Source organism: Aythya ferina (genome assembly GCF_964211825.1).
Source record: "Aythya ferina genome assembly, chromosome: 6".
In the NCBI taxonomy this organism is placed as follows: Eukaryota; Metazoa; Chordata; class Aves; order Anseriformes; family Anatidae; genus Aythya; species Aythya ferina.
In genome coordinates, this window is record NC_140303.1 from 18,160,988 (window position 1) to 18,186,678 (window position 25,691).

General features: G+C 39.5%; 1 protein-coding gene across 1 annotated transcript in view; it reads left to right on the forward strand.

Annotated features, from left to right (window-relative positions):
• The window catches only part of TTN (titin), a 243,431-nt gene that overhangs the window by 215,166 nt on the left and 2,574 nt on the right, over positions 1 to 25,691 (forward strand). Inside the window, exons 272-304 of the mRNA XM_084523042.1 lie at positions 238 to 534; positions 637 to 1,224; positions 1,325 to 1,627; positions 1,783 to 2,079; positions 2,542 to 2,829; positions 2,916 to 3,215; positions 3,312 to 3,614; positions 3,771 to 4,076; positions 4,184 to 5,950; positions 6,050 to 6,346; positions 7,154 to 7,441; positions 7,535 to 7,834; positions 7,922 to 9,988; positions 10,083 to 10,385; positions 10,467 to 10,772; positions 10,872 to 11,162; positions 11,297 to 11,596; positions 11,705 to 12,010; positions 12,144 to 12,449; positions 12,549 to 12,830; positions 13,130 to 13,723; positions 13,818 to 14,105; positions 14,225 to 14,524; positions 14,958 to 15,260; positions 15,557 to 15,859; positions 15,971 to 16,555; positions 16,721 to 17,026; positions 17,124 to 17,423; positions 17,669 to 18,244; positions 18,334 to 18,639; positions 18,730 to 19,323; positions 19,440 to 25,390; positions 25,476 to 25,629. Coding sequence (XP_084379168.1) covers positions 238 to 534; positions 637 to 1,224; positions 1,325 to 1,627; positions 1,783 to 2,079; positions 2,542 to 2,829; positions 2,916 to 3,215; positions 3,312 to 3,614; positions 3,771 to 4,076; positions 4,184 to 5,950; positions 6,050 to 6,346; positions 7,154 to 7,441; positions 7,535 to 7,834; positions 7,922 to 9,988; positions 10,083 to 10,385; positions 10,467 to 10,772; positions 10,872 to 11,162; positions 11,297 to 11,596; positions 11,705 to 12,010; positions 12,144 to 12,449; positions 12,549 to 12,830; positions 13,130 to 13,723; positions 13,818 to 14,105; positions 14,225 to 14,524; positions 14,958 to 15,260; positions 15,557 to 15,859; positions 15,971 to 16,555; positions 16,721 to 17,026; positions 17,124 to 17,423; positions 17,669 to 18,244; positions 18,334 to 18,639; positions 18,730 to 19,323; positions 19,440 to 25,390; positions 25,476 to 25,629 — 20,055 coding nt within the window. The remainder of the gene's footprint in view (positions 1 to 237; positions 535 to 636; positions 1,225 to 1,324; positions 1,628 to 1,782; positions 2,080 to 2,541; positions 2,830 to 2,915; positions 3,216 to 3,311; positions 3,615 to 3,770; positions 4,077 to 4,183; positions 5,951 to 6,049; positions 6,347 to 7,153; positions 7,442 to 7,534; positions 7,835 to 7,921; positions 9,989 to 10,082; positions 10,386 to 10,466; positions 10,773 to 10,871; positions 11,163 to 11,296; positions 11,597 to 11,704; positions 12,011 to 12,143; positions 12,450 to 12,548; positions 12,831 to 13,129; positions 13,724 to 13,817; positions 14,106 to 14,224; positions 14,525 to 14,957; positions 15,261 to 15,556; positions 15,860 to 15,970; positions 16,556 to 16,720; positions 17,027 to 17,123; positions 17,424 to 17,668; positions 18,245 to 18,333; positions 18,640 to 18,729; positions 19,324 to 19,439; positions 25,391 to 25,475; positions 25,630 to 25,691) is intronic.

Sequence of the window (25,691 nt, forward strand, 5' to 3'; positions counted from 1 at the left end):
AGGTAAATATGTGGGGGTTATGTCTGTGGTTTTACAAAAGGAAATGCTAAGTAGTAGCTTGAATGTGAAGTTTTGCTTGCATTTTACTTAAAATGTTTTTAAAATGTTTCTAATATACAAATTCATTAAAAATATTTTTCCCAATCCAGGTGGCATTCCTATGTAATTGTAACATAAAAAGGAAATACTTCCTATATTGCTTAAGCTGTTAAACTTTTTTGTTGTTGTTGTTGTCAGAAAAACCCAGCCCACCAGAAAAACTGGGAGTAACAAATGTCACAAAGGACAGTGTTTCTCTTTCATGGCTAAAACCAGAACATGATGGTGGAAGCAGAATTGTGAGCTACCTCATTGAAGCTCTTGAGAAAGGACAGCAAAAATGGGTTAAGTGTGCAGTTGTAAAGACAACTCATCATGTTGTCCATGGTCTTAAGGAGAACGTTGACTATTTCTTCAGAGTGTCTGCAGAAAACCAAGCAGGTTTAAGTGATCCTAAGGAACTACTGCTCCCTGTTACAGTTAAAGAACAATTAGGTAAGCTTCCTGACATGAGACAAAAGTTTATATACAATAAATTGGGTTCATACTTCAAAAGAGATAATATTTTTAATGATTTGAAAATATTTTCTTTTTCAGAATCTCCTGAAATTGACATGAAGGGCTTCCCTCATAATACTGTGTATATTCGAGCGGGTTCAAACCTGAAAGTTGAAATTCCAGTTTCTGGAAAACCATTGCCAAAGGTGACATTGTCAAGAGATGGTGTCCCAATTAAACCTACCATGAGATTTCACACCGAAACTACAGCAGAAAGTTTCATTATTAACCTTAAAGAAAGCGTAGCTGCTGATGCTGGCAGATATGACATTACTGCTGCCAACTCGAGTGGCACCACAAAGTCATTCGTTAATATTGTTGTGTTGGATAGACCAGGTCCTCCTGTTGGTCCTGTTGTCCTTAGTGATATCACTGAAGAGAGTATAACACTCAGATGGCAGCCACCAACTTATGATGGTGGAAGTCAAGTTACCAACTATATTGTACTGAAAAGAGAAACAAGCACTGCTGCCTGGTCTGAAGTGTCTGCAACCGTGGCTAGAACTGTTATTAAAGTCATGAAGCTTACAACAGGAGAAGAATACCAATTCCGCATCAAAGCTGAGAACCGTTTTGGCATTAGCGATCACATTGACTCACAATGTGTGGTTGTCAAGCTTCCTTACAGTAAGTAATACATTTCTCACACTGTACATCAACATTTTAATGTTCAGATGTTTGAAGTCTCATTTTGTTAACAATTAATCAATTCTTTTGATATCGTCAGCTACCCCTGGTCCTCCTTCCACACCATGGGTCACTAATGTCACTCGAGAGAGTATTACTGTTGGATGGCATGAACCAGTCACTAATGGTGGCAGTGCAGTCATTGGATACCACCTGGAAATGAAGGACAGAAATAGTATATTATGGCAGAAGGCTAACAAGACCCTCATTCGTACAACTCACTTTAAAGTCACCACCATCAGTGCTGGCCTTATCTATGAATTTAGAGTTTATGCAGAAAATGCAGCTGGCATTGGAAAAGCAAGTCATCCATCTGATCCAGTCCTTGCAATTGATGCTTGTGGTATGTATTCTCTAGAAGATAAAGAAACCCAACTACTGAAGTAATGTTTACCCAACCCCCATGATACTCTGTCTTGTACAGGAAGCCAAAACAGCTGTTATTTATTACAAATACTCTGTTATTTATTACAAATGCTTTCATATTTCCTACTGCAGAACCACCAAGAAATGTTCGTGTCTCAGATATCTCGAAGACTGCTATTACTCTGTCATGGAAGAAGCCAGCATTTGATGGTGGTAGCAAGATCACTGGATACATCGTAGAAAAACGTGATCTTCCAGATGGCAGATGGACAAAAGCTAGCTTCACCAATGTTATTGAGACTCAGTTCACAGTATCTGGTCTGACACAGAATTCTCGTTATGAATTCCGTGTCTTTGCTAAAAATGCCGTTGGTTCCATTAGTAATCCGTCAGATGTAGTGGGTCCTATTACATGTGTTGATACATATGGTAAGTGTTTTGTAATGATATAATGGTATCATTTGATGTTACTAGAAAGCTTAATGGCAGCACTATTTTGCAGAACCAGAGCCTTTTTAATATGGAAAGCTAGTTTACCTTGATTGATTTACTAAGCTTGAATGATTTTGAGCTATTTGGGCATGGTTGTAATGAGCATCTTTGGCTGTATCTGCATTTTTACAGTCTTATGATATTTTTATTATTTTGACAATGGAAGTCAGTCCATGGCCAAAGTGATAATATTTATACATTTGGTTGCCTTTTCGGTAGTGTTAGTTCTAACTTGTTCCAGGATTCTGATTTAAGTTATGCATGCTAGCTTTACTTTAACCAATATTTATAAAATGCCTGTAACTGATTGCTTAGAAAAAGTATTATTATTTTATTTTCATTAAATACAAGTTTAAAATAACTATGTTTGTTTGTTTGTTTCTTTATTTTTTTCTTCAGGTGCACCTGAAATCGATGTGCCACCAGAATATACAGAAGTGGTAAAATATAAAGCAGGAACTTCAGTTACATTAAAACTAGGCATCTCAGGAAAGCCTGTACCTACAATTGAATGGTTCAAAAATGGCAATGAGGTACAAACCAGTGCACTACTCTCAATGGAAAACACAACAGAATTTGCTTCTATACTCATCAAGGATGCAACCCGACTCAACAGTGGAACTTATGAATTAAAACTGAAGAATGCCATGGGTTCAGCATCAGCCCATGTTAGAGTACAAATACTTGGTATGTCTTGAGATATGACTGTACTACATTATTAAACAGTAATCTACTAATAAATACTTACATCTGATTTCTTGCACCTTCCACAGACAAGCCAGGACCCCCAAGTGGACCTATACAGTTTAAGACAGTCACTGCTGAAAAGATTACAGTAATGTGGGACCCTCCAGCAGATGATGGTGGTGCACCTGTAACACACTATGTTGTTGAAAAGCGGGAGACAAGTCGGGTTGTATGGTCTTTAATTTCTGAAAAACTGGAGGGGTGTATTGTAACTACAACAAAACTCATCAAAGGAAATGAGTATGTGTTCCGTGTCCGTGGTGTGAACAAGTTTGGAGTTGGTGATTCACTGGAGTCTGAACCAGTTATAGCCAAAAATTCGTTTGGTAAGAAACATTTAAAATAGCTAATAGAACCGAATCATCTTGTGTATTATTTGTATATGGTATTGATCAACTAATATATATGTATTTTTATTTCAGTTGCACCTGGACCACCTAGTGTACCAGAAGTCACAATGATAACCAAGAATTCTATGACTGTTGTCTGGAATAGGCCCACTGTTGATGGAGGCAATGAAATATCAGGATATTTTCTTGAGAAACGTGACAAGAAAAGTCTTAGTTGGTTCAAGGTTACTAAAGAAACCATTCGTGACACCAGACAGAAAGTAACAGGTCTGACTGAAAATAGCGAATATCATTTCAGAGTTTGTGCTGTCAATGCAGCTGGACAAGGTCCATTCTCTGAAGCTTCTGACTTCTACAAAGCTGCAGATCCTGTTGGTAAGAGACAATCTGCAATATATCTAATTGGTTAGAGATCAATGGACAGCGAGCAATTAGGGTGGCTTGCATAAATGTAACTGAGACAGATTTTTTTTTTTCCTTTTTATTATTAATATGTTTTTGATATTTTTTTTCTTAAACTATAACTTACAGATAAACCAGGCTCACCAACAAAGTTGAAGGTTGTGGATACAACGAAGACATCTGTCACCCTTGGCTGGATTAAACCTGCCTATGATGGAGGAAGTCCAGTTACAAGCTATGTGGTTGAGAAAAGGGAGGGTGAAGAGCAAGAATGGACTGTAGTCAGCACTAAAGGAGAAGTGAGAACGACTGAGTATGTTGTATCCCACCTTCAGCCAAGTGTTAATTATTATTTCCGTGTGTCTGCTATAAATTCTGCTGGACAAGGAGAGCCTATTGAAATGACAGAACCTGTTCAAGCTAAAGATATTCTTGGTACTGTACCTTTCAGTGACTTACCACTTTTCTGTGTTTTGATTTTTCAAAGCACTTTTTATTTTATATTCCAAATATGCATTATTCATTTTTATTTATTTCCACAGTGGCACCAGAAATCGATCTGGATGTTGCCCTCCGGACCTCTATCGTTGCTAAAGCAGGTGAAGATGTGCAAATAACAATTCCATTCAAAGGAAGACCTCCTCCAACTGTCACATGGAGAAAAGGTGACAAGAATCTTGGGACTGATGAAAGATATATCATCCAGAACACAGAATCATCTACGTTACTTACTATTCCTCAAGTTACTCGAAATGATACAGGAAAATATGTTCTTACAATTGAAAATGGAGTTGGAGAACCGAAATCGTCATTTGTGAATGTAAAAGTACTTGACACACCATCTGCCTGCCAGAAGCTACAGCTTAAGCATGTTTCTCGTGGAACAGTTACACTAGTATGGGAGCCACCTCTCATTAATGGTGGTTCTGAAATAACAAATTATGTTGTGGAAAAAAGAGATGCTACAAAGAGGGCCTGGTCAACTGTAACAACAAAGTGTTCTCATACCACTTTTAAGCTAACTAACCTGTCAGAAAAGACTGCATTCTTCTTCCGTGTTCTTGCTGAAAATGAAATTGGACTGGGTGAACCTTGTGAGACGTCTGAACCAGTGAAAGCTGCAGACGTACCTGGACCTATAAAAGACCTAGCCATGAAAGATTCTACAAAGACGTCTGTTAAACTGCAGTGGAGCAAACCTGACTATGACGGTGGTAGCATTATATCAGACTATGTTATTGAAAAGAAGCTGCAGGAAGAAAAAGAATGGACATATGCAGGCACAAGCAAGAGCTGTGAATTTGAAGTTGAAAAACTTAAAGAACTTTCTGTCATGGAATTCAGAGTTTTTGCAAAAAATGAAAAGGGCATGAGTGATAGTGTTATGGTTGGACCCATTACAGTGAAAGAACATACAATAACACCTGAAGCTGACCTTTCTGACATTCCTGGAGGTCAAATTGCTGTAAGAATTGGACATAACCTGCATATTGAATTGCCCTATAAAGGTAAACCTAAGCCATCAATGAGCTGGCTCAAGGACAACCTCCCTCTTAAAGAAACTGAACAGCTTCGTTTCAAGAAAACTGAAAACAAGATAACCTTAAGTATCAAGAATGTGAAAAAGGAACACGGCGGCAAATATACTTTGATTCTTGATAATGTCATCTGCAGAAAAACATTTCCAATCACTGTCATCACTCTTGGTCCTCCATCTAAGCCAAAAGGACCTTTAAGACTAGATGAAATCAAAGCAGATAGTGTAGTTTTGTCATGGGAAGCTCCTGAAGATGATGGTGGAGGAGAAATTACTGGCTACAGTATTGAGAAAAGAGAAACTTCACAAATGAACTGGAAGCTGGTGTGCTCGAGTGCTGCTAGAACAACTTTCAAAGTACCAAACCTTGTTAAAGACACTGAATATCAGTTTAGAGTTCGTGCGGAAAACAGATACGGAGTAAGCCCACCTCTTGTCTCAGCAGACGTTGTGGCAAAGCATCAATTTAGACCACCAGGTGCCCCAGGCAAGCCTGTTGTATACAATGTAACTGCTGATGGAATGACCATAGCTTGGGATGCTCCTGTTTATGATGGCGGCTCGGAGATTATTGGATACCATGTTGAAAAGAAGGAAAGAAACAGTATTTTGTGGCAGAAGGTTAATGTTGCATTAATATCTAACAGAGAATACAGAATTACTGGACTGCTTGAAGGCCTGGATTACCAGTTCCAAGTATATGCAGAAAACACTGCTGGTCTAAGCCGAGCTAGTGAGCCAAGCAAGTTTACTTTGGCAGTTTCTCCAGTAGGTGAGTGAATGACCAGTCACACTTCACCCAAGAAAATTCTGGTTCTGTAGACTATGGTGAACAGTAATAGAAATAAATTATTTTATTTTATTTTTCCAGACCCACCTGGTACTCCTGATTACATTGATGTCACCAGGGAAACAGTCACTCTTAAATGGACCCCCCCACTGCGTGATGGAGGCAGTAAGATTGTGGCCTACAGTATTGAGAAGCGGCAAGGAAGTGAAGACCGTTGGCTCCGATGCAACTTTACTGATGTCAGTGAATGCCAATATACAGTTACAGGACTCAGTCCAGGTGACCGATATGAATTCAGAGTTCTTGCAAGAAATGCTGTTGGCACAATTAGCCCACCTTCACAGTCTTCAGGCTATATCATGACCAGAGATGAAAATGGTAAGATTTCTTAATATGATTGTATTTGGGTACTGAAGCCAACTAGAGCTTCTGGAAGATGTGGGCCAAAGTGGGAGGAATCCATGACTGCTCTTCCAGCCAACTCAGAATCACTTCTGTTTGAGTGCAAGATGGGAGGAGCTAAATTTAAGACCTAAATCTTGTAGACATAGGTAACCAATTGCTATATTAGAGTAAAGCAGTAATTTTTTATTCAATGTACTAATAGACTTCTTTTTGTCTTATAAATAGAATTTTGCTGGGATTTATTTGAAAATGAAATATCATCCTACAATATGTTTTGATGTAGTTATGGTTTTGTTACTCTGTGGCAACTTTAACAGTTCATATCATGTACTCTCGGACTTGGCAGAGATAGTTATTCTGGATGGTGGCCCTGTAGTTTTCCTTTCCAAAGTTTCTGATGATTGTGACCTTCAGGAAGGTATCCAGAGTAATTTAAACCTGTCCAGGGAAATCAGAGTTTCCAGATACTTTTGCTTAAAGTCATGGCACTCCACATGTGTTGGATAAGAAGCAACAGAAAAGTTGGAAAGGAATAATAGACTAATAATCTGATGCACTGAGTAATTTAGAAATGAAAATTTGACTCAGCTTAACATGCTGTAACAACAAACATTAATGTATTTCACCTATGGTAATCCGCTGCACGGATTGCTAACAGGAAAAATAAGTTTACAGGTCATAATTCTTTATACAACAATCGTTTATAATTACTGTGTTTAAAATAGTATCAGGAAAAATTACTTAGCTATATGAGAATTGATTTATGTTTTCCTTTTTTAGTTGCTCCAACAATTGAATTTGGCCCTGAGCACTTTGAAGGCCTTACTGTTAAAGCTGGAGAGAGCATTAGACTTAAAGCTTTAATCAAAGGACGTCCAGTACCTAAGGTGACATGGTTTAAAGATGGTAAGGAGATTGAAAAAACAATGAGTATAGAAATAACTACAGCTATTGGATATAGCACAATTTTCATTAGAGATGCAACTCGGGATCATCGTGGAGTGTACACAGTAGAAGCCAAAAATGCATCAGGAACTAAACGAGAAGATATTACATTCAGAATACAAGGTACTGCACCAAACACTTTCAGTCTCTATTTTTTTTAATAGAATTTTAATCTAAGTGCCAGCAAATTTTAATTCTAAACCTTTAATTTTGCAGATACACCAGGAAAAGTTGGTGGACCAATACGATTCACAAACATTACTGGAGAAAAAGTGACATTATGGTGGGAACCTCCCACTAATGATGGTTGTGCTTCTATTTCCCACTACATAATTGAAAAACGTGAAACCAGCAGGATTGCTTGGGCATTAGTTGAAGACAAGTGTGAAGCTTGCAGCTACACTGCACTTAAATTAATAAAGGGCAATGAGTATCAGTTCCGTGTCTCTGCAGTAAACAAATTTGGAGTTGGCAGACCACTGGAGTCTGATCCAGTTACAGCACAAATACCTTACAGTAAGTTTCCGTCTCATTCTGTAGAAGTAACTGTTGAGTTAACATTTTGCATTTCTAATGATGTTTTTCTTTTTATTTTTATTTTAGCTCTTCCTGATGCCCCAGGAACTCCAGAGCCCACGAATGTAACAGGAGACAGTATCACACTCACATGGGCAAGACCAAATTCAGATGGTGGAAGTGAGATAAATGAGTATATTCTAGAAAGGAGAGAAAAGAAGAGCATGCGCTGGGTTAAAGTATCCAGTAAGAGGCCCATTGCTGAGAACAGATACAGAGTAACTGGCCTTATTGAAGGCAATGAGTATGAATTTCGTGTCATGGCTGAAAATGCTGCAGGAGTTGGACCTCCAAGTGATGCTTCAAAGCTGATTAAATGTAGAGAACCCGTGAGCCCACCAAGTGCTCCTAATGTTGTAAAGGTGACAGATACATCGAAGACTAGTGTAAGCTTAGAGTGGACCAAGCCAGTTTTTGATGGAGGTATGGAAATAATTGGGTACATTATTGAGATGTGCAAAGCTGACCTAGAAGCATGGCAGAAAGTCAATGCGGAGACCGTTCTTGCTACTAAATATACTGTTGTTGATTTGGAGGCAGGAGAACACTATAAATTCAGAGTTAGTGCTGTCAATGGTGCTGGAAAAGGAGAAAGCTGTGAAGTTCCTGCTTCAGTCCAAACTGTGGACAGGCTTTCTGCACCTGAAATTGATATTGATGCAAACTTCAAGCAGACTCATATTGTACGAGCAGGTGCAAGCATTCGTCTGTTTATTGCCTTCTCTGGAAAGCCTGTTCCTACTGCTGTGTGGTCCAAAGCAGATGCAAATCTTAGCTTGCGTGCTGACATTCAAACAACTGATTCATTCAGCACATTGACTGTGGAGGAATGCAATAGAAATGATGCTGGCAAGTATGTCTTTACTGTGGAAAACAACAGTGGAAGTAAGTCAATTACATTCACTGTCAAAGTTTTGGACACTCCTGGTCCACCTGGTCCTATTACATTTAAGGATGTGACTCGAGGATCTATTACTTTAATGTGGGATGCTCCTGTTTTGGATGGAGGTTCACGTATCCATCACTACATTGTGGAAAAACGGGAAGCAAGCCGTCGTAGCTGGCAAGTGGTGAGTTCAAAATGCACTCGACAAATCTTTAAGGTCACTGATCTAGCAGAAGGTGTCCCGTATTACTACCGAGTGTCGGCAGAAAATGAATATGGTGTAGGTGAACCCTGTGAACTGACGGAACCAATTATAGCCACTGAAGAACCTGCTCCACCTAAGAGACTAGATATTGTTGATACAACTAAATCTTCTGTAGTTTTAGCATGGCTTAAACCTGACCATGATGGTGGTAGTCGTGTTACTGGATACCTTCTTGAAATGAAACAAAAAGGATCTGACTACTGGATTGAAGCTGGTCAAACAAAACAACTTACTTTCACTGTTGAAGGCCTGGTGGAGAACACTGAATATGAGTTCCGGGTCAAGGCCAGGAATGATGCTGGCTACAGTGAGCCAAGAGAAGCTTTCTCTTCTGTTATCATTAAGGAGCCACAAATTGAACCAACAGCAGATCTCAGTGAAATAAGCAGACAGCTCATAACATGCAAGGCTGGAAGCACCTTTACTATTGATATACCTATTAGTGGCCGCCCAGCTCCAAAAGTGACATGGAAACTTGAGGAGATGAGGTTGAAGGAAACTGAGAGAGTGACCATCAAGACAACAAAAGACAGAACAACACTTACTGTAAAGGACAGTATGAGAGGTGACTCTGGGAAGTACTACCTCACACTTGAAAATACCGCTGGTGTGAAAACATTTACTGTCACAGTGGTAGTCATAGGAAGGCCAGGTCCAGTCACTGGCCCAATTGAAATATCATCTGTCTCTTCTGAATCCTGTGTGCTGACCTGGAAAGAACCTGAAGATGATGGTGGCAGTGACATTACAAACTACATTGTAGAGAAACGTGAATCTGGAACAACAGCATGGCAACTGGTAAATTCCAGTGTAAAACGTACACAGATCAAAGTCACTCATCTTACAAAATACCAGGAGTACAGTTTTCGAATAAGCTCAGAAAACAGATTTGGTGTCAGCAAACCCCTTGAATCAAAAACTGTGGTAGCTGAGCATCCATTTGGTAAGTGAAACTTTTTTAAAATCTGTTGTTTTCCTCAGACTACTGTAAGTATTTGTAACAACTAACGTTTTCCTCACCTCCAATTTGTGTTTAGTCCCACCAAGCCCACCCTCAAGGCCAGAAGTCTATTCTGTGTCTGCAACTGCCATGGCAATTCGCTGGGAGGAACCCTATCATGATGGTGGCAGCAGAGTCATTGGATACTGGGTTGAAAAGAAGGAGCGCAACACTATTCTTTGGGTGAAGGAAAACAAAGTGCCGTGCTGTGAATGCAACTACAAAGTCACAGGATTGGTGGAAGGCCTAGAATATCAATTCAGAACGTATGCTCTAAATGCTGCAGGTGTTAGCAAAGCTAGTGAAGCTTCCAGACCTGTAGTGGCTCAAAATCCAGTTGGTAAGTATTACTTTCAATAGTTGTTTTGTTAATTAAGTTCAAAGAGAATTACATTTCTCATTTTTTGTTTTATTTCTCCAGATCCACCAGGAAGACCAGAAGTAACAGATGTCACCAGATCTACAGTTTCCCTGAGCTGGTCAGCACCGCTTTATGATGGTGGAAGTAAAATTATTGGATATATTATAGAGCGTAAACCATATAATGAATCTGGTGATGGACGCTGGCTGAAATGCAATTATACCATTGTCTCAGAAAACTTTTTTACCGTGACAGCTCTTAGTGAAGATGAAGCATATGAATTCCGTGTACTAGCAAAGAATGCTGCTGGTGTGATTAGCAAAGGATCTGAATCAACTGGTGCTGTCATTTGCAAAGATGAATACTGTAAGAAATACTCATTTGGAACAATTAAAAAAATAATGTTCCATTTTTAATACTGTCATGTAATTTGTTTTTAATCTCTTTTTTTTTTATTTATGACAGCACCACCAAAGGCTGAACTCGATGCTAGATTGCAGGGAGAAGTTGTGACCATTAGGGCTGGATCTGATCTTGTTCTGGATGCAGCTGTTGGTGGGAAACCAGAACCAAAAGTCTTCTGGTCCAAAGGTGACAGGGAACTGGACCTATGTGAAAAGATCTCTCTGCAATACACCAGCAAACGAGCCATTGCAATTATCAAGTTCTGTGACAGAAGTGATAGTGGAAAATATACTCTAACAGTTAAAAATGCCAGTGGGACAAAACAAATTTCTGTTCTTGTCAAAGTGCTTGGTATGTATTCCATGATTAATATTCTTATATAATATACTAAAAAAAAAAAAAAAAAAAAAAAAGCATTATTTTAAATAAGAGTGAGAATTTTTTCTTAGCTGCTAATAACAATACCTATTTTCACCTCTACTCAGATTCACCAGGTCCATGCTCAGGCAAAATCACAGTTAGCAGAGTAACAGAAGAGAAATGTACTCTGGCATGGAACATTCCTGAGGAAGACGGAGGTGCACAAATCACTCACTACATCGTAGAAAGGCGTGAAACCAGCAGACTTCACTGGGTTATTGTTGAGGCTGAATGCCAGACATTATCATGTGTGGTAACAAAACTTATTAAAAATAATGAGTACATCTTCCGCGTCAGAGCTGTCAACAAATATGGGCCAGGTGTTCCAATTGAAACAGAACCCGTCATTGCCAGGAATGCTTTCAGTGAGTGTTAATACCTTCCATCCTGTGTCAGAATGTGTGGAATGTTTCTCATAGATTTTAAAAAAATGGTAAAACTTCTTTTTTTTTTCACATTAAAAAAAAAAAAAGCTATCCCAACGCAGCCTGGTGCTCCTGAAGAAGTGAGTGTTGGCAAGGAACACATCATTATTCAGTGGACAAAACCAGAATCAGATGGTGGCAGTGAGATTAAGGACTATCTTGTAGACAAACGCGAAAGGAAAAGTCTGCGCTGGACACGAGTGAACAGAGATTACACAATTTATGATACCAGACTGAAAGTCACTGGTCTTATGGAAGGAAGCCAGTACCAGTTCCGTGTCACTGCAGTGAATGCTGCTGGAAACAGTGAGCCTAGTGAAGCTTCACAATACATGTTATGCAAAGAGCCATCATGTAAGTTGCCACATTTAAAATATATTTTTATAAATATATTTAATATAAAATATGTAAAAAATATTTTAATATAAAATACATAAACTGTGAAATGTTCCCTGCACCAATATGAAATATATTTTCTTTTTCAAAGATACTCCTGCACCACCTTCAGCTCCAAGAGTTGTGGATACTACCATGCACAGCATAAGTTTAGCGTGGTCAAAGCCCACATATGATGGTGGTGCTGACATCTTAGGCTATGTTCTTGAAATGAAAGAAGAAGGTACTGAACAGTGGTACCGACCACATACAACTCCCACTCTGAGGAATGCTGAGTTCACCGTAATTGGCCTTAAAACAAACCAGAAATACCAATTCAGAGTTGCTGCTACAAACGTGAATGGTATGAGCGAATTTAGTGAATCTTCAGCAGAAATAGAACCTGTGGAAAGAATAGGTAATTTGAAAACTCAGTGTGTATTTTAAGGAATAATTATGTTTTCCTTCAAAACTACTAAAAGATTAATTTGTTTTGTTTCTTACACCCCTTCATCAGAAATACCTGAGCTTGAGCTTGCTGATGATCTGAGGAAAACAGTAACAGTGAGAGCTGGTGGTTCCCTGCGCCTAATGGTCTCTGTGTCTGGCAGACCTGCTCCTGTAATCACATGGAGTAAGCAGGGTGTTGACCTTGTAAGTCGAGCTATTATTGATACTACCGACAGTTACACTCTACTTATTGTGGATAAAGTTAATCGGTATGATGCTGGAAAATACATCATTGAGGCTGAAAATCAATCAGGAAAAAAATCAGCGACTATTTCTGTAAAAGTGTATGGTAAGTACTGCTACAGTTATGTAGAGGTATGACACCACTCATAGTGCATGTTGCGTGGGAGTAAAAAACTAAGTTATTTCCAAAGGAATTTTGCAGTTTAAATAACATGAGAATGTTTGGGAATTCAAAGAAACAATTCAACACAGAGGAAAATAAGTAGTTTTAAAAAGCTCTGCTAGTTTATAAATCAAATTCAAATGTTGTTTTTCCTCTTTTTTTTTTATTCAGAAGTAAATCATTGACCAGAAGAGGAAGAGATCCAGAAGAAAAAAAATAATTTGTTGTTGTTGTTGTTTTAGATACACCTGGTCCACCAGCTGCAGTGAGAATTAAGGAAGTATCAAAAGATTCTGTGACACTTACTTGGGATATTCCAACCATTGATGGTGGAGCCCCGGTCAGCAATTATATAATTGAGAAACGTGAAGCTTCCATGAGAGCTTACAAGACTGTCACTACCAAATGCAGCAAGACATTTTATAGAGTTACTGGACTTCTAGAAGGAGCATTGTATTATTTCAGGGTACTGCCAGAAAATATTTATGGCATTGGTGAAGCTTGTGAGACATCTGACGCAATACTAGTATCTGATGTACCCATGGTACCACAAAAACTTGAAGTGATTGATACCACTAAGTCAACTGTGACTCTTGCATGGGAGAAACCACCACATGATGGTGGAAGCAGACTGACTGGCTATGTTATTGAGGCCAGCAAAGCTGGAACAGAAAGATGGTTGAAGGTAGTGACAGTGAAGCCTACTGTTTATGAACATACAATTATCTCTCTCAATGAAGGTGAACAGTACTTGTTCAGGGTCAGAGCACAGAATCAGAAGGGTGTGTCAGAACCACGAGAGATTGTCACAGCAGTGACAGTACAGGACCAAAAAGGTAGGTATCTACGATTAAAAATAACAGCTGACACCAAATGAATGTGGTATTTATAAAATGGATACCAAAAATATCAATGCTTTTCTTTTCTTAGTTCTGCCAACAATTGACCTTGCTGGAATACCTCAGAAAACAATTCATGTACCTGCTGGAAAGCCCATTGAATTAGCTATTCCAATTGAAGGACGGCCACCTCCAGCTGCATCTTGGTTCTTGGCTGGTTCTAAACTAAAAGAATCAGAACGCATCAAAATGGAGACTGTTGCCAAAATGGCTAAATTAACTGTCCGTGAGACCACTATACATGACACTGGCGAGTATACACTTGAACTGAAGAACACAACTGGAACAGTTACTGATACAATAAAAGTTATAATCCTTGGTAAGAACTTTTGAAAGTAATTGTCCATGATCTTTAACTGTCTGAACTTTGTCACCAGTTATATGATTCTTTTTCTCAACATTATTTTTTGGCCTTTAAATTTATTTATTTTTCCATAGACAAACCTGGACCACCTGTTGGACCTATCCGAATTGATGAAATTGATTCAAATTATGTTACCATCTCCTGGGAGCCACCTGAGCTGGATGGTGGAGCTACACTTAGTGGCTATGTGGTAGAACAGCGTGATGCTCACCGTCCTGGATGGCTGCCAGTCTCGGAGTCAGTAACCAGGACAACATACAAGTTCACCAGGCTTGTTGAAGGTGCAGAATATGTATTCCGTGTGGCTGCTACAAACCGCTTTGGAATTGGATCTTATCTGCAGTCTGAAATTATAGAATGCAAGAGTAGAATTCGTAAGTCTACCTTTAAAAATATAAAAATATATATGTACATGGGCTTATGTAGCCACACAAAAATACAATTTTCTAGATGTAACTACCTCTTTTTTCAAATAGTATACATCATCATGCACAGTAGTCTTGTTATACTTCCAGGGAACAATGCCATACACAAGCCTGTGCAGGTATTATAGATGCATTGCACAGAACCTGGACAGTAAACTTGGATTTTATACTCAGGTCTACAGCTGACCTTGAAAAATTGCTTTCCCCCATTATAAAAGCAGGATTATTTCACTGATCTAGTTTCTAAACTACTTTGGTATCTGCTGATAAAAAGAATTTGATAAGACATTGATATTTTCTTGTTCTACATACTATGTTGCATATTTCTATGTGTAGAACCATCAGGTGCTTTCTTCACTAATTCTGTGTTTTCTTTTTACAGGTATTCCTGGCCCTCCTGGCACTCCAGAAGTGTTTGATGTCTCTCGAGATGGCATGACATTAACTTGGTATCCTCCAGAAGATGATGGTGATTCACAGATTACTGGTTATATTGTGGAACGCAAAGAAGTTAGAGCAGATAGATGGATCCGTGTAAATAAAGTTCCAGTTACCATGACTCGTTACCGTTCCACTGGGTTGGTTGAAGGATTAGAATATGAACACCGGGTCACAGCAATCAATGCCAGAGGTGCTGGGAAACCCAGCCGTCCTTCCAAGACTGCCATTGCCAGGGATCCAATTGGTAAGTAATTTCCTATATAGATTAAGCACATGATAGCAGAATAGAAATGATCCTACTAGAAGTCACTCTTTTTTGTAATTTGGAAATTTATCTGGCTATGAAAATGAATGACTGGAGGAAACCAAGGAAAACATTAGTGAAAATCTTTCATTCCAAGTTGCCCTATATAAATCCTATTATGACTTAATACAGATCATATGCTAGAAGTTAGCATTTGTTATGTTTTTTAAATGTTCATTAAAAAAATTCTCACTGAGCCTCTTCCCCCAACCCCCCAATCTCATCTTCTCTTCCAGCACCTCCAGGTAAACCTCAGAATCCAAGAGTCACTGATACTACAAGAACATCTGTCTCCCTGGCTTGGAGTCCACCAGAAGATGAAGGTGGTTCTAAAGTTACTGGCTACTTAATTGAGATGCAGAAGGTTGATCAATTTGAATGGACCAAATGCAATACTACTCCAACCAAGATTCGTGAATATACCTTGACACATCTCCCCCAAGGCGCAGAGTACAGATTCCGTGTGCTAGCCTGTAATGCTGGTGGGCCAGGAGAACCTGCTGAAGTGCCAGGAACAGTCAAAATAACAGAAATGCTTGGTAAGACACTTGTCTTAACTCCCATTGAAAGCTGTCCTAAAGACCTATTTGCCTAAAGAAGGCATATTATCTGTTAAACAGACATAGCATGACATGTTAATTTTCTTTCAGAATATCCTGACTATGAACTTGATGAAAAATACCAGGAAGGTCTTATGGTGAGACAAGGTGGAGTTATCAGGCTTACAATACCCATTAAGGGTAAGCCCATCCCAATATGCAAATGGACAAAAGAAGGACATGACATCAGCAAGAGGGCCATGATTGCAACTTCTGACACTCACACAGAACTCGTGATCAAAGATGCAGAAAGAGAAGATTCCGGCACCTATGATCTGGCACTTGAAAATAAGTGTGGCAAAAAAGCTGTGTATATTAAAGTCAGAGTGATTGGCATACCAAATCCACCAGAAGGACCACTTGAGTATGATGATATACAAGCTCGTTCTGTCAGAGTAAGCTGGAGACCTCCTACAGATGATGGTGGTGCAGATATACTAGGTTATATTGTTGAGAGACGAGAAGTACCAAAGACTGCCTGGTACACTGTTGACTCTAGAGTAAAAGGGACTTCATTAGTAGTGAAAGGGCTGAAAGAAAATGTGGAGTATCATTTCCGTGTTTCTGCAGAAAACCATTTTGGTATTAGCAAATCTCTCAAATCTGAAGAACCAGCCATACCAAAGACACCTCTAAGTAAGTCCCCATTTTATATTTTTAGAATATATTTTTTACTACTGTTTGCTTACTACAGTATGGTTCTAAAAGTGCCATAGTCTATGCAAATGTTTTAATGCTATCATTATTATTATATATATATTATAATGCTATCATTACTTTTGTTGTTATCATTATTAACAGATCCTCCAGAGCCTCCAAACAACCCACCTGAGGTACTTGATGTCACAAAGAGTTCTGTTAACTTGTCCTGGTCCAGACCTAAAGATGACGGTGGTTCTCGTGTAACCGGCTACTACATTGAACGTAAAGAAACATCTACAGAAAAATGGGTCCGGCATAACAAAACACAGATCACCACTACAATGTACACGGTCACAGGACTTGTTCCAGATGCGGAATATCAGTTCCGTGTCATTGCTCAAAATGATATTGGTGAAAGTGAAGCAAGTCCTGCTTCTGAACCAGTAGTTTGCAAGGATCCATTTGGTAAGAAAATGTTTGCATTAACAATTAATTGCTTGTGTATAGCAATTTAGTGACATTCAAAAAGGAATTTAACTTCTGTATATACTGCAATTTTCAGATAAACCAAGCCAACCTGGAGAAATTGAGATCACTTCTATATTTAAAGACAGCATTACATTAGAATGGGAACGACCTGAAAGTGATGGTGGCAAAGAAATCCTTGGCTATTGGGTTGAGTATCGACAGTCCGGAGAAAGCACCTGGAAAAAATGCAATAAAGAACGGATCAAGGACAGACAGTTTACAGTAGGAGGTTTACTAGAGGCCACAGAATATGAATTCCGTGTTTTTGCAGAAAACCAGACTGGGCTCAGTAGACCTCGAAGGACTGCTATGGCCGTGAAAACTAAACTAACATGTAAGCAAAAAAAAAAAAAAAAAAGTAATATTTACTGTGATATTGCCATGTTGTGTTTCATAAACCATGGTGCTGCATTTAATATGCTGTTTGCTTTACACGTTATTTGCCAACATGACTGTCCTACAGCACAGCCCAGTCATTCAGATATAAGAGGCACAATTTTAAATAAAGATTAAATTCCAGTACCATAGTAATAGAGGAACATTTCATCTTCATTATTTTTTTACTTTTCTTTCTTTTAGCTGGAGAAGCACCTGCCATAAGAAAAGAAATGCAGGATGTTACAACTAAACTGGGTGAAGCAGCTCAACTGACATGCCAGATTGTTGGGAGACCTCTTCCTGATATTAAATGGTATCGCTTTGGCAAAGAGCTGCTGCAAAGCCGAAAATATAAAATGTCATCTGATGGACGCAACCATACGCTAACAGTAATAACAGATGAACAAGAGGATGAAGGTCTCTACACTTGTATGGCTACCAATGATGTCGGAGAAATTGAAACTAGTGGCAAGCTATTATTGCAGGCTCCTCCTCAGTTCCACCCAGGCTTTCCATTGAAAGAGAAATACTATGCAGGTGCAGGTGGCACCCTCCGCCTTCACGTTGTGTATATTGGCCGACCAGTACCAGCAATAACTTGGTTCCATGGCAACAAACCTCTGAGAGGATCAGAAACAGTTACTATTGAGAACACAGAACATTATACTCATCTTGCTATTAAGAATGTTCAACACAAGACTCATGCTGGGAAGTACAAAGTGCAACTCAGTAACACGTTTGGAACAGTTGACACTGTACTTAATGTGGAAATACAAGGTAATTTTATGTTCAGTATTTTTCTGGAATATTTTATGAAATATTAACTGGCAAAAGAATTGAAAATATGCTGCTTTTTTCTTTTACAGATAAGCCAGATAAACCAGTAGGACCTATCGTTATAGAGTCTATACTGAAGAACTCTGTGGTGATTAGCTGGAAACCACCAGAGGATGATGGAGGTGCTATGATAACAAACTACATCATAGAGAAACGTGAAGCCAAGGAAGGAACTGAATGGCAACTTGTTTCTTCAAGCATTTCAGGCACAACCTGTAGAATTGTTAACCTAACTGAAAATGCAGGCTATTATTTCCGTGTTTCTGCTCAGAATACATATGGCATTAGTGAAGCACTGGAGGTCTCATCAGTTGTTGTTATGAAGCCTCCATTTGGTAAGTGAACACCAAAATATCCAGTTGTGTATATCCCTATAATTACTAAGGCAAGCTCACTTAATCTTTGAATTGTTTTATTCTTTATAGAAAAACCAGGACAACCTGGTCAGCCAGTAGCAAGTGCTGTCACAAAGGATTCTTGTGTTGTCTCATGGAAGCCACCTGCAAGTGATGGAGGGGCAAAGATTAGAACTTACTATCTCGAGAAGCGTGAGAAAAAACAAAACAAGTGGATTTCTGTCACAACAGATGAAATTCGTGAAACCGTCTATTCTGTGAAAGATCTTATTGAAGGTCTTGAGTATGAGTTCCGTGTAAAATGTGAAAATCTAGGTGGTGAAAGCGAGTGGAGTGAGGTATCACAACCAGTCATTCCAAAATCTGATGTACCAATTCAAGCACCACATTTCAAAGAAGAACTAAGAAATCTGAATGTGAAATTTCAAGCTAATGCCACGTTTGTCTGCAAAGTCACTGGTCATCCTAAACCAATTGTCAAGTGGTACAGGCAGGGCAAGGAAATCATGCCAGATGGTGAAAAGATCAAAATACAGGAATTCAAGGGTGGATATCACCAGCTGGTCATAACAAACGTAACGGATGATGATGCCACAGTATATCAAGTTAGAGCTACCAACCAAGGAGGATCTGTGTCTGGCACTGCCTCTTTAGATGTTGAAGGTAATGAAGGATCTTTATTCCCAAGATCAATTATTTTTAAGTTTTGAATATTTAGATTATTGGTGCTCTTTTCAGGTGTTTTTGCTCAAGTGTTGTTTTTTCCTTCCTCTTTCCAGTTCCTGCAAAGATTCACTTGCCCAAGAACCTGGAAGGCATGGGAGCTGTTCATGCCCTCCGAGGAGAAATAGTGAGCATCAAGATTCCATTCAGTGGCAAGCCACACCCCGTGATCACATGGCAGAAGGGACAAGATCTCATTGACACTAATGGACATTACCAAGTTATTGTTACACGATCATTCACATCTCTTGTTTTCCCAAATGGTGTTGACAGAAAAGATGCAGGGTTTTACATTGTTTGTGCCAAAAACAGATTTGGAATTGATCAAAAAACAGTTGAATTAGATGTGGCTGATGTGCCTGACCCACCAAGAGGCCTGAAGGTAACTGACGTCTCAAGGGATTCAGTTAACTTAACCTGGAATGAACCAGCTACAGATGGAGGAAGCAGAATCATAAACTACATTATTGAGAAACGTGCTACAACAGCAGAGAGATGGATTCGTGTTGCACAAGCTCGTGATACACGATACACAGTGGTGAACCTGTTTGGCAAGACCACCTACCAGTTCCGTGTAATTGCAGAAAACAAGTTTGGCCAAAGCCAGCCCTCTGAACCTACTGAACCAATTATAACAAAGGAAGATAAGACCAGAATAATGAACTATGATGAAGAAGTTGATGAAACCAGAGAAGTCACCACAGTTAAAGCAGCTCACTATTCTACAAAGGAACTCTATGACAAATACATGATTGCAGAAGAGCTTGGACGTGGGCAGTTTGGCATTACACACCGCTGTGTTGAGGCAGTTTCAAAAAAGACTTACCTGGCTAAGTTTGTCAAAGTAAAAGGTGCTGACCAAGTTTTGGTAAAGAAAGAAATTTCCATTCTAAACATTTCTAGGCACCGAAATATCCTATATCTTCATGAATCATTTGAGAGCCTGGAAGAATTGGTCATGATCTTTGAATTTATATCTGGAGTTGACATCTTTGAAAGAATCAGCACCGCTTCATTTGAACTGAATGAAAGAGAAATAGTGAGTTATGTACGGCAGGTCTGTGATGCACTAGAATTTTTACATCGCCACAGCATTGGACATTTTGATATCAGACCAGACAATATTATTTACTTCACAAGAAGAAGCTCAGTAATTAAAATTGTTGAATTTGGTCAAGCCAGACAATTGAAGCCTGGAGACAGCTTTAGACTTCAGTTCACTTCTCCTGAATATTATGCACCCGAAGTACATCATCATGATTTGGTCAGCACAGCGACTGACATGTGGTCAGTTGGTGCTCTAACATATATACTTCTCAGTGGCATTAATCCTTTCATTGCTGAAACAAACCAACAAGTTATTGAAAATATTCTAAATGCTGAATACAGCTTTGATGATGAAGCATTCAAAGATATAAGCATTGAGGCCATGGACTTCATTGATCGCCTACTAGTAAAGGAAAGAAAAGCTCGGATGACAGCTGCTGAAGCACTTAACCATGTGTGGCTAAAACAGCAAACAGAAAAGACCAGTACTAAAGCCATCAAGACCTTAAGACACAGGCGTTACTACCAATCTCTAGTAAAGAAGGAGTGGAACACAGTTGTGTCAGTAGCCCGCATTTCCTGTGGAGGTGCAATTAGATCTCAGAAAGGTGTAACAGTGGCTAAAGTTAAAGTTGCGCCAATAGACATTGGTCCTATTGCTGGGCAGATAAACCATAGTGTTGCAGAAGAGGGAGGGCATGCCAAATATGTATGTAGGATTGAAAACTATGATCAGTCCACACAAGTCACCTGGTACTTTGGTATGAGGCAATTAGAAAGCAATGAGAAATATGAAATCAAATATGAAGAAGGTGTGGCAACCATGTATGTCAAAGATGTTTCTAAATCAGATGATGGGACCTACAGATGCAAGGTTGTAAATGACTATGGTGAAGACAGCTCTTATGCAGAACTTTTTGTTAAAGGTGTGAGAGAAATTTCTGAGCACTACAGATGTAGAACTATTAGGAAAGTGAAACGCCGGGTTGATACAATGAGACTACTAGAGCGTCCACCAGAATTTACTCTGCCTTTGTATAATCGCACCGCATACATTGGAGAAAATGTCAGGTTTGGTGTAACTATAACAGTCCATCCAGAACCTCGTGTAACATGGTTCAAATCAGGCCAGAAAATCAAACCTGGTGATGATGATAAGAAGTATACTTTTGAATCAGACAAGGGTCTTTACCAACTTGTCATCAATAAAGTCACTGAAGAGGATGATGCTGAATATAGTATTGTGGCACGCAATAAATATGGGGAAGACAGCTGCAAAGCTAAGCTGACTGTAATTCCACATCCACCTCCAGCAGATGCTACACTAAGGCCGATGTTTAAAAGACTGCTGGCAAATGCTGAATGTCAAGAAGGCCAAAATGTCAGTTTTGAGATCAGGGTATCTGGTGTACCAAAACCAACACTGACATGGGAGAAAGATGGTCAACCTCTATCCTTTGGCCCTAACTTCGATATAATTCATGAAGGTTTAGATTACTATGCTTTGCACATCAGAGATACTTTACCAGAAGACAGCGGTTATTATAGAGTTACTGCTACAAACAGTGCTGGATCTACAAGCTGTCAAGCTTATCTAAAAGTTGAACGCTTGAAATATGTCAAACGTGAGTACAAGACTGAAGAAGAGCGGGAGAAGCATGTACAGAGGCAAATTGACAAAACCTTAAGAATGGCAGAAATCCTTTCTGGGGTTGAACCTGTTCCATTGACACAAACAGCACAAGAGGCTCTCAGAGAAGCTGCTATCTTATACAAACCAGCTGTCAGCACTAAGACTGTCAAAGGTGAATATGAAATTAAGAAAGAGGAGAAGAAGGAAGAAAGAAAACTTCGTATGCCATACGAGGTCCCAGAGCCTCGCAAACATGTGCGCACTACTATTGAAGAAGATCAGAACATTAAACACTTTGTGCCTCTGTCAGATATGAAGTGGTACAAGAGGCTGCGAGACCAGTATGAAATGCCAGGAAAACTTGAGAGAACTGTTCAGAAACGCCAGAAACGCATACGTCTTTCCAGGTGGGAACAGTTCTACGTGATGCCACTGCCACGCATTTCTGATCAGTATAAACCTAAATGGCGCATACCAAAGCTAACACAAGATGATCTTGAAACTGTGAGACCAGCACGTAGGCGTACCCCATCTCCAGATTATGAATTTTATTATAGACCAAGGAGGCGATCACTTGGTGACTTGTCTGATGAGGAATTACTCCTGCCAATTGATGACTATTTAGCCATGAAGAGAACTGAAGAGGAAAGACTGCGCCTTGAAGAAGAGCTTGAGTTAGGCTTTTCTGCTTCCCCACCAAGTAGGAGCCCCCCACGCTTTGAATTGTCTGCACTTCGGTATTCTACTGCGGGAGCACAGGTCAGTTCAGAGGAAGAAAGAAAAAGAGAGATGAGGTATTCAAGCTATCACATTCCAGTTAAAGCTGAAACCAGTGCAAGCTATGCAGAGCTTCGTCAGCGGCATGACAGGGCTGCCTACAGACCACCAAAACAAAAACAAAGAATAATGGATGAAAGAGAGGATGAAGAACTGCTTCGTCCAGTTGGCACTGCTCAACGACTGTCTGAGTACAAGAGTGAGTTGGAATATATGGCAGAAGAGGAAAAGAGCAGACTTAGGAGAAGGAGGGAAAGAGAAATAACTGAGATCACATCAGAAGAAGAAGAAGAAATAGAAATGGTGCAACATGTTCACAGGGAATTTTCACCTCCCTCTAGATTACTACGACGAAGAAGATCTCTTTCTCCAACTTACATTGAGTTGATGCGCCCTGTATCTGAATTAATTAGGCCCCGCTCACGGCCTCCTGAAGAAAGTGAGAGAAGATCCCCAACACCAGAGAGAACTCGACCTCGCTCACCTAGCCCAGTTTCTAGTGAAAGATCACTCTCTCGGTTTGAGAGGATGGCAAGATTTGATATATTTTCTCGATATGAGTCCATGAAATCTGCTTTGAAAACTCAGAAAACTATGGAAAGGAAATATGAAGTTCTAACTCAACAGCCTTTCACACTTGACCATGCTCCCCGCATCACCCTGAGAATGCGCTCACATCGGGTGCCGTGTGGCCATAATACCCGGTTCATTCTGAATGTCCAGTCAAAACCAACTGCTGAAGTGAAGTGGTACCACAATGGTATTGAGCTGCAAGAGAGCAGCAAGATACATTTCACTAATACCAGTGGGGTATTAACTCTGGAGATTCTTGACTGCCATATTGACGATAGTGGAACATACCGGGCGGTATGCACAAATTACAAAGGAGAATGTTCTGATTATGCAACATTAGATGTTACTGGAGGAGACTACACTACATACTCTTCCCAGCGGAGAGATGAAGAAGTACCAAGATCAATTTTACCTGACCTGACAAAAACAGAGGCATATGCAGTCTCCTCATTCAAGAAAGCATCTGCTACAGAAGCAAGTTCTTCAGTAAGAGAGGTCAAGTCAGAGATATCAGCAACAAGAGAATCACTTTCATCATATGAACACTATGCTTCTTCTGAAGAAAAAATCACTGCAGCAGAAGAAAAATCACTGGAAGAAAGGACTGTACACAAAGCATTTAAAAGCACTCTGCCAGCAACAATCCTTACAAAACCACGATCAATCACAGTTTCTGAAGGGGAGACTGCAAGATTTTCCTGTGACGTTGATGGTGAACCAGCACCAACAATAACATGGTTTCGTGCAGGTCAACCTATTGTTTCTTCAAGGCGCTTCCAAGTAACACGCACACAGTACAAGTCTACTTTTGAAATTTCCTTGGTCCAGATGTCAGATGAGGGGAGTTATACTGTTGTGGTGGAAAACTCAGAAGGAAGACAGGAAGCACACTTTACTTTGACCATTCAAAGAGCAAAAGTTCCTGAAAAAACAATTACATCACCTCCAAGAATCAAATCTCCTGAGCCCCGTGTAAAGTCTCCGGAACCAGTTAAGTCTCCAAAACGAGTGAAATCTCCCGAACCCATCAGTAGCCCTCCAAAAGCAAAGTCACCACCTGCAGACAAAACAGTACCAACAGAGAAAGTACAATTACCAACTGCTTCTCCTCCAAAGATAAAACAGCAGCTGAAAGCAGAAACTCTTGGAGATAAGGTAAAGTTATCCTGTGCCGTTGAAAGCAGTGTTTTAACTGTCAGAGAAGTGGCTTGGTATAAGGATGGCAAAAAACTGAAAGAAGACCATCATTTCAAGTTTCATTACGCAGCAGATGGCACCTATGAGCTCAAAATCCATGACCTCATGGAATCTGATAAAGGAGAATACACCTGTGAAATTACTGGGGAAGGAGGCGTTTCAAAAACTAACTTCCAGTTTACTGGACAAGTATTTAAAAATATCCATTCCCAGATAAGAGGGGTATCATCTGAAACTCGTAAATCAGTTCAGAAAGAAGATGAAGTACTTACAGTTTCTACCCAGAAGAAATCATCAGTGGCAACTGAAGAAAAAGCAGCAGTTCAAGAAGTCATTAAAAAGTCAATTGTTACTGAAGATGTCAAAGAATTGAAAGCAGAAATTAGAGCTTCTTCAACTCAAATGACAGTGTCTGAAGGACAAAAAGTGACTTTGAAAGCCAGCATTCCTGGTGCCTGTGAAGTAAAATGGGTGCTGAATGGAATGGAGCTAAGAAATTCAGATGATTACAGATACGGTGTTTCTGGAAGTGATCACACACTAACTATCAAGAAGGCTAGCAATAAAGACGAAGGTATACTCACCTGTGAAGGTAAAACTGATGAGGGAATTATTAAATGCCAGTACGTTCTTACCTTTTCTAAAGAGCGCTCAAATGAACCAGCATTTATCATGCAACCTAAGTCTCAAAATGTCAATGAAGGGCAAGATGTATTGTTCACCTGTGAAGTTTCTGGGGATCCTTCTCCTGAAATTGAGTGGTTTAAGAATAATCAACCTGTAAGTATTTGCTTAAGGTATTTACTTGAAAAATTAGAATTCTTCATAAATCTGATCTTAATGAAACATTTTTTTCCCTCCTCAGATTGCTGTTTCATCACACATCAGAGTAACTCGCTCTAAAAACATATATTCTCTTCAGATTCAAAATGCTGCAGTGAGTGACACTGGAAAATACACAGTCAAAGCTAAAAATTACCATGGGCAGTGCTCTGCTACAGCATCTTTGACTGTACTCCGTAAGTTTGTTCTCTGGGTCTTGTGTTCAGACTAATCAGGACTTTTTGCTGTGGTGCATCTA